Source organism: Labrus mixtus, chromosome 7 (genome assembly GCF_963584025.1).
Source record: "Labrus mixtus chromosome 7, fLabMix1.1, whole genome shotgun sequence".
NCBI classification, from domain to species: domain Eukaryota; kingdom Metazoa; phylum Chordata; class Actinopteri; order Labriformes; family Labridae; genus Labrus; species Labrus mixtus.
Window position 1 is genome coordinate 6,307,287 of NC_083618.1, and position 12,946 is coordinate 6,320,232.

Here is a 12,946-nt window from a genome sequence, read left to right on the forward strand (position 1 = left end):
CGCGTCTTTATATTCTACTTGGCAATGAAAGAGCAATTTTCTGAAGGAGATCAGGCGTGAAGAAGATAGACAGCTGAGGTTTTTCTGTGTATGAATCCCTCTTTTAAATGATGTGAAGGAGAGGTCTATCCCTCTGTGGCTTTGGCCTCCACAGCTTGTTGATTAATACAAGGGGCGAGGAAGGATGATGTCATCAAGAGTCCCAGGTGTATGATTACAAAGGGAGCAGTGTAAGGGTATAGACAAGACTAACATCCCACCCCCCAAACATGAGCAGTTCATGGAGATAATTCCTGGACCTCTCCCCAACGTCTCTCGCGCCTCTCTCTGTCAACATCGCCTGCGCCTCACATTGGCTTTCCTCCTGTTGAACACACTCATCTTTTTCTGTGCACATGCACTGATACACACACACACACACACACACAGGCTGACAGAGTGGAAACACAGGATCCTTTTCATTCACAAACAAACAAGGACAGTTTCATTCTCCTGTCTCCTCTTCCGTCCATTACTGGATAATCTCTCTCTCTTCATCTCACTGCTGTCTCTCCCCTCAGGAGAATCTGCTGCGTCTGGTCCACATAGAGTACAGCGTGAAGGGCAAAAGAGACCTCCTGAAGCCTGGAAGGGTGAGCACACAACATAGCAGCGTTGCAATCAAAACACAGCATTTAAAGGCCTTGACTGGATCTTAACAGTGCTTTGTGTCTTGTATTTTTCTTTGTGTGTTTCTTTTGGCAGATGTTTGTCAAAGAGGGCACACTGATGAAGGTCTCCAGGAAAAGCAGGCAGCCCAGACACCTGTTTCTGGTAATGTGTCTATCTTGTTAACATACCACTTCTCACTTTCAGACACATTATTAGACCATAAATGTGTGCAAGCATTTTAAATACCATTTTCCCCTTCTGTTGTTTCAAAGTGATATTTTAACATTTTGAAAGACATGTTTTTGATTCTCTTGCCAAAAGTTTAATAAGAACATCTGCTCTACTCTTATAAATTTCTATTCAAAATATACATGGCAAACAATTAATCAGTTTAGCATACAGACAGCAAGCATTAAAGCAAGGTTAATCGTGTTGGAATCAAGTTTATTTTATTTTATTGTATTTATTTGTTTATTTTGACAGGGACAGTGTACAGCCAATAAGCTGTAACAGAGTTAGCTATAAGCTAATTTACATCTGTATTCCCTGGGCAGGAGAGAGAGAAACAAAACATACACTAACATCTTCACAACAGTACACAACCACTGCACAATAACCTTACATTAGTCCACAGGGAAATTCACACATGATATGAAAATAATAATAGGCTAAGAGCACTATTGTGTGATTGTTTTTTTGTTTGTTTGTTTTTTCAAAAAAAAAATCCTGCTGACTTTCAGCACTTAACTGCCTACAGTTGTCATGCCTGGCTCCATCCAAATAATCTGTATGAATCTGAGCACCTCTAGATTTCACTCACAAGCTTCTTTTAATTCATTTGTGTTAAAATGACAATTTGTGGTTTAATCAATGGTAGAGTGCCAGCTTATCTCTTGTCAAATTGGAGCACTGGCTTACTGGATTCTGTTATTTTCTGCCAACCTAGATACAAAGTAAGACATAGCTGTCTTTCCCTCTTCCAAGCCTTTATAACATGCAAACCACCGGCTGGCACCAGCCCTGAAATCGATGGACACACATGAAAGCAATTTAAATGTTCTCATCCCACTCCAGACAACAAAGCAAAGAGCTGTGCCCCAAATACATGTAAAAATGTAAAACTTCTTTTTATAGGTTAATATCAATGCACTGTATGTGACAATATGCTGTGTACTCCCTTGATCCAACTCTATATTGAGCCTGTAGGATGTTTACCCTATGTTTTTTACCGCTAATAAATGTGCAAAAACAAGAGTCCACTTGAGTGTGGATCTTGAAGATTAAATGTTGAATAATTGTAAAGCTATTAACAATTACGTTCATCTAAAGTTACAATGTATGTGACATGTTTGTCATGATAAACTAGTTCAGTTATCGCTACATACATGCTGCAGCACAGCAAGAAAACACCTGTCATATCGTTGAAAATATGGCAAAAAACAAAATTAGCATTGTCTGAGTAAATATTGGGGAATGTTGGGCGTAGGTCAGTCTGCGAGGTAGGTGAGGTTTGTTGGGGGGGGGGCACAAGGCCAAGGCTGTGAGACCTCCACTCTACACCACACCCATCGGGTGAGGGCCTTTCTTGCTGTTCTTCTCCTCTCCTCTCCTCCCCTGTCAGGGCTTGTTTTCCAGGGGCCCCACTTCCTTACAGGATGTTTGGTGTGGGTCACTGGATGCTGGCTTCCTGTGTATTGGGAGGGGACTGACAGCAAAGTGAAGGCCAGACACCCTGTAGAATGCAGGGAGGAGGAGGAGGTGGTGGTGCTACACAAACACATAATGTGAAATGGAGAAGCCCACTCCATTGTTTCATGATGCAGCCTGTGCTGTCTCATGCTATGAATTATGCCACAGCTACATAACCGCAGGAGCTCTGTTTATGATTCTGGCTGATACTGTTTAATCCAAATAGAATATAACGTCCAGATTTCATTTTATTTATCTTTATTTGCTCTATTCCATTGTTCCGCCCGTCCTTCCAAACAGGATTACATATGAGCAATAGCTGGGGAAAAAAAGGCTTGCTGTTTGATATTTGTGGGCTATTAGAGTTCTATGGCCATTTGCTCCCTCGAAGTCGAAGGCTTCAGTGGGTCAGGTGTTATTTATGGGCTTTTAAGGAAGGAGAATCTAGACAACAGTGAAGATGAAAGCCATCATTCACCTCAGTGACAGAGAGAAGCTGCAACTGTGTCACAAGTCTGGGCTCAGAGAAGACAGAGAAGTGGGATGAGTGGGGATAAGAAGGAGGATGCAGATACAGAGAGCTGCTAGACAGAAGTTAATGTGAGAAAGAGAGAGGGGTTATTGAAGGAGAAGAATGCCCCTGTTTAAAGAGTAGGAGAAGTTAAGTAGAAAAATGGTGTGACTCATCTGGAAAAGTCGTTTGTGAAATCTCTTACCTTGGAACTTTGCTCCATTTCTCTGGCAGGAATCTCTCAGTTAATGAGCAGCGCAGGGTGGAGCAGACGGACTGTAGTGGCTTTAACCCAGAGGTCGCCAGGCTTGGCTATCATGCACTGTTTTGTCTGCAGCAAGCCAGCCAGCCAGTTAGCTTGTTACTGTGACTTTTTGTTTTGTTGTTGATGTTGTGGTGAAGGTGGCGGTTCCACCCAGTCGTGGTTTCTCAGTGCAGTCTGTGAAGTTCTGGGAGTGTGAGGGGAGGCCTGGAGTCCAGAGCAGGGTGGAGAATTCCTGGATGCTGCCTTTACGGCCCCAGCGGATGTTTAGAGCACACATTAGGTGTGACTGATGATGTCATCTCTTTTGTCTGGGAAAATATGAAATACCTCTTGCAACACAATGGACTCTTAGTTTGTTCACAGGACCACAACGCTTTTTGGTTAGACGAGCAAATAAACACTTTTAATGCCTTCTTTTTGTTGTGTGTGCATACATGGGGGGTTTTTTATTTGTTGAGGGTCTGAAAAGACGTGTGAAAGCTGTAAAGGGAAATAGAATATAAGTAGTTTGCTTCAGGAAGTTGCTTTCAAGAAAGAAAGAACAAGCTAAGAGGTATTTTCTGTACATTTACTTTTCCGTCTTAAGAAAACTCCACCACCTTGTGGTCATTGGGGGAATATTTATTCTGAAGAGCAAGGAATCAAGTTTTAATTGTATTGACTTGGTATTCTTATTTATCTACTGTTTTATACTTTGAAGAATGTAAACTTATATATGTTATCCATCCCTTTTCTTTTTCACAACAGATGAACGATATAATGCTTTACACATACCCTCAGCAGGACGGCAAATACAGACTTAAGAACACGCTGTCTCTCTCTGGGATGAAGGTACACTACCGTTTTACTTTTCTTACAGTCTCGGAGTAACAATCTCAATGTATCTCTTTATATTTTTTTGCTGATGTGTTATGTTATTTTACCCCTCACACAGGTGAGCAAACCTCTCCTGGACAATGTGCTGAACTGTCTTAGGATTGAAGTGCTTGACATCACTATAACACTCTCTGCCAGGTGAGTGTGTGGATTTAACAAGAAACCACTTCCCTTGTCAGTCTCCTCTTGACTCCAGACCATCTTTCTGAACTCATTCAGGTGTAACACGTGTGATTCTTCACTGTTTCTTTCTTCAGCTCTGTTGGCGAGAGGGAGGACTGGTTCCACACACTGAGTCGAGCCATAGCGGACCACGCTGCAGGACTCTGTACGTTTGGTGGACCCTGCAGTGAGGTAAGAATAGTAAAGGTGACACCTTTTGCTTTATGTCTCCTGCGTAGGTTCTGCCGCGTCTACCTTCCCACATGCTAACATATGGTGATATACAGTAAGCATGCATATTCTTAACCATCATTCCTGTCTCGTCTATTATCCTGTTTGTGTCCACAGGCCCGTGAGAAGTTGTGGATGGCCCTGGGTGAGGCTGCTCCTGTGCTGGTGCCAGTTTCCCATGTAATGATGTGCATGAACTGTACCTCTGACTTCAGCCTCACACTGAGACGACACCACTGCAACGCCTGTGGCAAGGTCACAAATACAGAACTGCAAAAATACTTTTTGGCTTGTTTGTGATCAGTCTTTTTAACTCTTGCGTTTTAGTGTGCTGGAGGCATTTTTTAAGGAAGATTAATAGTGGGGGGGGTTTTTATCCTTCAGTGATAAAATAAAGTTTTAGTTGTTTTTGGCAAATGGTCATCTCTACTCTAATCTAGGTCAGATGTGAAGTAGCATGCGTTCAAAGATAACACACAGTATCACGAGGCTGTCTGTTTGGGGTTTTTCATTCTTCTCTGTATTCTCACTCTCTCTCTGAGCAGGTGGTGTGCCGTGCTTGTTCCAGGAACAGATACCCACTAAAGTACCTCAAGGACAGAGTTGCCAAAGTGTGTGACCACTGCTATGCTGAGCTCAGGAAAAGAGGTGAACCTGAGCTTTCTGGTGGAGGGTTGTAGTGGAAATAGAAATATCCTTGTGTGTTTCTTCCTCTTTATTTGTTACTTCCTATATGTGTGCGTAGGAGGAAGCGTGTCGGGGGCCTGCGGTAACTCCAGTCCTCGAACTCAACGGGCCAGCCGTCCACTCTCTGCTGTCTTCCAGAGCCTGCAGCCTCCAAGTTTGTGGAAAAGCAGGAAGAGCACCTCCCCTCTTAACCAGGTGGATTACATGTTTAATCTATTCTACCACGTTTTAATCCCAAACATGTGAGAAACCTGCGGTCCAGGCCCAATACTGAGTTACACATGTGATGTCAACAACTCTATTTTCACTTTTCATTGAATTTATGGTCAGCACGATGAGGGTGTTGACCCAAGTTTATTGTCTTGTCTGAACAAAAACCTGCTGACCATCAGCAAATAGTTGCCAACAATAGTACTATAAGCAGGTGTTGGATCAGGATGTGGCTGTCAGAGGTCAGCCCAGCACATAGGCCTATGACGGGCCAAGACTGTATGGGTCTCAAGCCTAAGATAATACTGCACTCATCACTGTTTGAAAAGAAAGCAGAAGACTTACATCAACTGATTGGAACAATATTGATTATACAGCAGCCCAAATCCTCCTTCTACAGTATCAGAATGAGTCCTGAGAACAAGCTTTTCTACGTATGTGTTCTGACCCAAAGTGTTTATCCTTGAGAAGGTAATGAGTCCCTTTTTTCCTCATTTAACACCTACAAAAACAATATTTGAACTCTTTTGAGGGATCCTCCTTGAAAAAGATCACTGTGGATACAGAACTTTTGATCATATTAGTGCAGCAGTGGCAACTTTATCTTACACATAGATAATGAGGTGACTAAACCATCTTTTTGGTAAACCAGGGTTTAGCACAAAACTATCCAGAAATTTAACAATCCTCATAAAACAACCCGCCTAATAGTTCATAGGCATAATGTATCGGGTGTCACACTGTGCATCATTGTTGGCTTTCCAATGAAGTGAAGGTAACATAAAGCTGTTCCCTGACCGGGAATCGAACCCGGGCCGCGGCGGTGAGAGCGCCGAATCCTAACCACTAGACCACCAGGGACCTGTTCATGTGTGTGTCACACTTGTTGAGTGGAATGTGTGGCATGTGTGACATGATCTGATCAGCTGTTCATGTCGGTGTGTAGTAAAAACAGCTACCAGTAGAGGTCACTGTCTATCTGTCGTTGGGAGTTTCAACAGAAATGTAATGCAGTCCAGTTCTAACTGTTACTGTGTTTCTGCTGTGTCCTGCTTTTCAACAGGTGGCGCTGGCCGTGGAGGGCTCCACCATGAGTGGCAGCCTGCAGCGCCGGAAAAAGAGCAAGAGGAAGTGGAAGCGGCTGTGGTTCCTCCTCAAAGACAAGGTGCTCTACACCTTCACAGCCCGTGAGGTGAGGGGGCACAGAGTCTCCCACACCAGCCCCAAAACACTCGCACACTCTCATGATCAATCAGTCACAGAGGCATTCCCTCTGACCCTTTGTCTGACCCCCTTCATCTGAATTATTGTTGTACAGAACTGTTTAACCCTCACATTGTTACTATTCAGCCTTTTCTCCTGTTCATAACACCTCGTGACTATCAAAGGGATTCTCTGTGCTCTCTCTCTGTTTGCTTATTAGACATTTGCACTTGAGTGTTGCACCACTTTCTTTGTCTTGAAACATCCATTTCTTGTTATTTGCATACTGCTGCAGGCAGCACTGGTGTTTTAGATTTGTATGTCGTGTTTGATGGCTCCCCTCTGGTTTCTTCAGGATAAAGTGGCTTCAGAGAGTCTACCACTACAGGGCTTTACAGTCAAGCTGACTGAGAGGCCAGAGGGAGAGGAAAGAAGCAACATTTTCCATCTGTACCACAAGAAGACCCTGTACTACACATTCAGAGCAGACGATCAACACACTGCACGCAGGTGAGCCCTGGCACTGTTAAGCTATGCTGATGAATAGCTTCTACTTTGAATTGGGACATGAGTGTCCTACCAAAAGTGTTCCCTGACCGGGAATCGAACCCGGGCCGCGGCGGTGAGAGCGCCGAATCCTAACCACTAGACCACCAGGGACTGTGTATTTGCATTTTGCAAGTGAGCTAGTTGTGACAGCAGGAAGGGGGGCTCAGCTGCCCTGCATGTATAACATTATTATAACATTAGGCTTTTTGTTAAATGGAAGCTGTTGCCCTAAGTGATAGTAAGAGTGAGCGTTTACATGTGTTGTCTACATAGTCAAAACATTGAATGTTTCATTTTCCATTACTAAATCTGTTTCTAATTTTTTTATGAAACCTTTGCTGCAAAGCCCAACTCCTCACTGAAATGTTCCTGCTTCTCTTGTTTTAGATGGGTCAATGCCATGGAGGAGGCTACTGTCTTATAGCAGCTGTAACTAAACACGTCGCTGTCTGTGACTGCTAGAACACAACAAAGCTACCTGCTGCATCAGAACTCAAATCAATATGGATTCATCTCGTCTTACCAGCTGGGGAATATTGTGACAGTGTGTTTTATGTGACTATTTCATCACCAGGAGGGAATTAGACAAGGCTGCCACCCAGTGGTACGGAGTCAGAGGGACACTACCACGTCAAAAGGCAAACTACAATCCTCTTATTGAATTCTGATCTATCAGACAAAAACTCTTCTAGTCCCATTGTGCTGATCCAAAATGAGTTAGCAAGAGCCTTATATGTTAGAGGCAGCTTGGATCATTCAAATGGTTCATTTATACAAGTTTTTGCTCCTTCTGTTCCGTATTTTTGCCAAGACCATCCCACAGAATTTTTCTGTCCAACTCAACTTCTTCATTTCTTTATATTTCTTTGTATTTTGCTGACTATTACCACTGGATTATTTAATCACTATTTCTTCCCCCCTACAAACATCCTTTATATTTGTATGTGAGAAAGTGGCCCAGCCGGTGTTCTTCGGTGGGTTTAATGTTATTATGAAAAAATATCAAAAAGAAACTATACTATGGTAGTATTCGCAGCTAAGGGAACATATTGGTCATTGTTTTGGTTTTTTTAGAGATATTTGACATTTGAAATATATATTGTGAATTATAAACTGCAGATATTACTGACTTGTATGACTCGTTTGTATAGAAAGTGTGTTACGCGATGTTCTGAGAAAGAGGTTATTTAGTTCACCGTGGTGTGTGTACATTTTGTTACTTCTGGAGTTTCACACAGAGTTACTCTGGTCATGAACCTGTTGAACGACCCTCAGCATGACAACGATGCCGCAGTATTTCTTAACGGATGAAAAACTTTTTAATTAAATCTGTAAGTTTTAAGAAATGTTTCATACAGTTCTGAAGTGCCAATTGATTTCTTCCAGTTGAATGCAGTGCAATTTTGCAATAGATGATGAATGTGCCTGAGATGATGTTGAATATGTTTTTATGTTATCAAAGTACTGTACTACTGTCATGTCCTCTGAAGAGACCTTGACTACATTTTCATTTCATTTAGTCTTTAATCCTTTGAATACTTCAGTTACAGTATAGCAGCATACGATCATTCAATAGTGCCCTTTTTATTATTGCCTTTTTTCATACTGTATATATACCCTGCTGGATAAAATACATGTTAAAACACTTTGACTAAATAGAAACTGCTGAAAAAAGCAAATGTCAAACTACCTACCTGTAACCTGTCAGTGTTTGAGCCATATGAGCCGCTCATGTATGCAGCAGTCAGAAAGACACTGGACCTTCTATATTATCCGACATCAAAAGTTTCTCTTCAATAACCTGAAGGTGTTATCTGCTCCATTCAGAATGCAGCTGTACATCATGTGATCTCTCAACCCGGCAAACTACATTATTTCTAAAGCATAGATGTGTTCAACATGTACTGTTCAGCTTTTCTACCCGTTTCTTACGTGCCATACCTATATCGTTACCATGGATTGTACCCCTTGCATACAGTGCTTTGTAAATGTGTATGTATATAGAAACATATAAAAAAAATAAACTCCTTTAAAATCTTTACTAATGTGTTCTCACTCTGCTCTTACATGTTATAAAACATAAACTGGGAGGAAACATTAAAATGTGCAATGATTCCCATAATGGCTCCCCCGACATGATAAAAAAAACTAACACAAATCCTGTATGATTACAACCATTGAAAATCATCACGTTCCTTTCTTTCTTTTAAGCATGTCAGAAATGATCAGATGTATGATACATTTGAGGATATGGTTTTTTAGACAACATTGTCTTTTTTATCAAGTGCTCACATTATTTTGTCTCAGTAGTCATTACTTACAGCTTAACATGGGGTGATCTGCACACCTTGGATTGTTCTATAATTGAGTACAGACAAGTTGTGTCAACACATCCTCACCAACTTTAATTACACACCTGACAAGTCGCAGAGCGTATTGAAGGGTTGATGCCATGCACTTTACTTGCTTGAAAAGATCTTGGAGTTGTGGTTAGTCTCTGTAAGTGGTGAATACTGGCATGATGCTTCAGTCAGCACACACTCGATTGTTTTGCAATTATTTTGGTGTGGCAAACACAGTTTAGTTATTTACCTGTTTTTTCCAGCAGAGGGCAGTATTACACCATGCCAACCACATATTTAAACTTTATCACCATGCTGATGACTGAAAACATCAGAGTTCCTAATCTATAGTTCTGATTGTCAATCACTTTAAACATGACGTTGAGTATATTATGTTTGCAGAGTTCAAAGGTTATTTATATGATGCAATAGGATACGTTCAATTTCATTTAAAAAAGTGAAATTTACATATGCAGGCCTTTCACTAAAACAGCAGGTAGTTCTGTTTTATAACAGATTAAATAGATTGATAGAAACCTGAACTATTGATCTTTAACATACAAGGTACTTCTTCTACATACACACACACACACACACACGCACACACACACACACACACACACACACACACACACACACACACACACACACACACACACACCTGAATATCAGTAATTGTAATTTAATATCATTTCAAGGGATGATGATTTTATCCCTGAAATAAAGGGAAACCTTATTTTGCAGCTGTTTAATGTAGTAGGCCACAATGGATCAGAACAGTACTGCTTCCATATTTTTTTCTTTACACTTATTTACACAAGGGACACACTCTAATTTAAGGTTAATGTAAGGTGACGTAATTGTGTTATCATGAGAGATGACACAGGTGTAATTTGAATATTAGATTTGAAATACACATTCAGGTCGACTACCGTCAGAGACCCTAATCAGGCCTTCCACCTCCCAGCTCCTGACAGACTGCAGGGTAATACAAGCCATTGCAGATAAGTTAATTAGCCAGGCTAAAGAATTCCACAGAGCCAAAACAAGTCGACCACAGCCAGGAAAGCAGTTGCTAGCATGAATATTTAAAGGCAAAGAAAGAGCGCAAAACATTAAGGCCTATTTCGTTTTCGACATTTGCAATATTAATGACGGCAAGTTAACAAGAGCAGTCCCGAAGTGGGTTCCCTATAAGGGAAAGAAAAGGGGTGTTGCTTAATTTATCAGCCGATACAAGTCCACTGTTAATTGGAAAAATGGCATTTGAGTATCACATTAATAATTTTCAAGGTTGTCAATACAGATAAAAAGGAAGGAAAGTACAGTAGAGTGCTCAGGACACTGTTACTTGATACAGAGGTTACATCCACCAGATCACCTCCCTAACAGGTGAGTAAATGTGAAATGACTGCATGTCAGTCAGTCAGAAAGTAGGCAGTACAGAAAATAGGAGGATTGGGGTTGCTCTAGATTCTTGATCCCATGAGTGTCAATGACCCAATACTAACTTGAAATAACAAAAGACAGAGAAGTGAGAAAGGGATTGAAGAAGGGAAAGTTGTTCATTCATTGCCCTCAAGAAGCTAAAAGTTACCTTGTTCCACTTCTTGTTGTTTCAAACTGGCAAACACATTCATAAGACCTTCCTGTTAGAAGCCGGGGAACAAGAGATGCTGAATGTGATAAGGTAACTGACTTGTAATATTCGAACAATTATTCAAACAAGTAGCAAAATAAATGTGAGATTATATTTGAAAAACCGACCAACCAAACTGAGTTTTTTAAATCTTGTTTGATGTTCAGACAGTGATACCTCCTGTAAACTGACATTTTAAAGGAGCCATCCATCACCGACTGAGTAGTCAATGTTATACCAGAGTAAGCCATTGAGCAACTTTCCATCCACTCTCTAACACACAACCAAAGTTTGAAGGTTAAGATTTTCTGTGAGTAATAATATTCCACCTGGCAGGATTTATTAGCGAATTAATTACACAATAGATGATCAATATGACAGACTATTATATGCCACTGAGTACACAAACGGACACAGCATAACGAAAGCTATCATTAGGTGGAACATGTTCATAAACTGCAACGTGTCATTTTTAGGTTGTGATAGGAATTTGTGTTTTGACGTTGATTGTGTCTATTTATTTTGCTAAAAAGCTAAAGATGGGCAGTAACAAAGTACATTTCTATAGAAGTAATAGAACTTCATTGTATACTATACTGCAATGTAACATGTTGTATCATAATGTACTATAGAGTATCATATATCGTATTATGTCATATTTTATCTTCTCATTTAATTTTGCTTAAAGGTATTGTAAGGTATCCCTTTGCAGCATTTGGCATTTTATTGTTCTTGTCTTATCATATCTTATTGTATGGCATCATATTATTGGCATATTGTATCACACAGCATCTTGTGTTTCCTACCTAAGTCCGGCTGACACTGCAGCAGCATTTTAAACCTGAGATAAAACAAACACTTGTAGATGTGCTTTTGGCATTCTTATCAGAGGAAAGCCTATTTGGCAATGTCTAAAAGAGGCTAGTAAGTAAGTAAGTAAGGCTAACCTGATTTTGGAGATAAGCTTTAGCAACATGTTTCACCATCGCATTGCCATGTATGGGCTAATGTATCTGTAAATGTGTGACAAAGAAACTGTTCTGGTATACCTCAATGCCATTTGAATGAGGAACCTGCTGAACTACTATTTGTCTACAAACAAGCAGTTCTCAGCCTGCATGAAACAGGAACAAGGCATGTAAGAATGAAAAGATTATTGAGATAGGAGAAGAAAAAAAAGCTGAAGTGCATGACGAAAGGAAATGAGGACATCTAGAGAGAGACAGATTTAGTCTAATGTCTCTTGATGAAAGGACCATTTCTCTCCTTTTTTAGGAATTGTTTTTTCATAACCTCCCTCCTTTCCTCCCACCCGCCGTCTGTTCCTCTCATTACTCACTCTGATGTTTGACCTGGCACTTGCTGGTATGGCAGAAATGGCCTTGACAACAAGAACTGTCTGGGTCCCGGGCCTGCTTGGGTACAAGTCTAACTCACACAGAAAACAAGAAGCCAGTAGTTGCACAACCTCTTTGCTGTGTCATGTCATCCAACATGTATTCTTTAGACACAGGTTTATCAATTACAAGGTGACCTTACTCGAGCTGGAATTTTTTCCACTTTAGACAAAGATGCCACTTGTTTCAACCTTGAAGCTACAGAGGGTTTTGCTCCTCTGCAACATGGCCGTCGCAATTGGTGGAGAAAGTGGGACTGACTACCCAGGGCCCCAATGGAGAAAGGGGCCTTTAATGGGCCTGGAATAAATATCATAGTTTCTGTTTGGATTGCTTTCTCTCTAAGCTTTAACTGTTGGACTAGAGGTGGAATCAGCTGAATAAATGAATATGATTCTAACTTGTACCTAAATAAAAATAAACACATAAAAACATTGTGATATGCTTTAAAACAATTCCAATGCCAAATAGAAGCATATGTAATACATTGTTTGATTTGTTGTTGTTTTTTATTTAAACTACAATAGAGTTTCT

General features: G+C 40.7%; 1 protein-coding gene and 2 non-coding genes across 4 annotated transcripts in view; 1 reads left to right on the plus strand and 2 right to left on the minus strand.

Annotated features, from left to right (window-relative positions):
* The window catches only part of fgd5a (FYVE, RhoGEF and PH domain containing 5a), a 32,882-nt gene extending 23,807 nt beyond the window's left edge, over positions 1 to 9,075 (plus strand). The window contains exons 11-21 of one of the 2 annotated variants that reach the window (XM_061042346.1): positions 561 to 632; positions 745 to 813; positions 3,864 to 3,947; positions 4,051 to 4,130; positions 4,250 to 4,346; positions 4,503 to 4,640; positions 4,931 to 5,033; positions 5,131 to 5,267; positions 6,346 to 6,474; positions 6,841 to 6,995; positions 7,422 to 9,075. In XM_061042346.1, coding sequence (XP_060898329.1) covers positions 561 to 632; positions 745 to 813; positions 3,864 to 3,947; positions 4,051 to 4,130; positions 4,250 to 4,346; positions 4,503 to 4,640; positions 4,931 to 5,033; positions 5,131 to 5,267; positions 6,346 to 6,474; positions 6,841 to 6,995; positions 7,422 to 7,458 — 1,101 coding nt within the window. In that variant the 3' untranslated portion in view covers positions 7,459 to 9,075. The remainder of the gene's footprint in view (positions 1 to 560; positions 633 to 744; positions 814 to 3,863; positions 3,948 to 4,050; positions 4,131 to 4,249; positions 4,347 to 4,502; positions 4,641 to 4,930; positions 5,034 to 5,130; positions 5,268 to 6,345; positions 6,475 to 6,840; positions 6,996 to 7,421) is intronic. The other variant, XM_061042347.1, reaches the window with a different exon arrangement.
* trnae-cuc (transfer RNA glutamic acid (anticodon CUC)) lies at positions 6,072 to 6,143 on the minus strand. The gene has a single exon. It is a non-coding gene; the product is annotated as a tRNA-Glu (tRNA).
* On the minus strand, positions 7,074 to 7,145 carry trnae-cuc (transfer RNA glutamic acid (anticodon CUC)). The gene has a single exon. It is a non-coding gene; the product is annotated as a tRNA-Glu (tRNA).
* Positions 9,076 to 12,946: the final 3,871 nt, after the last annotated feature.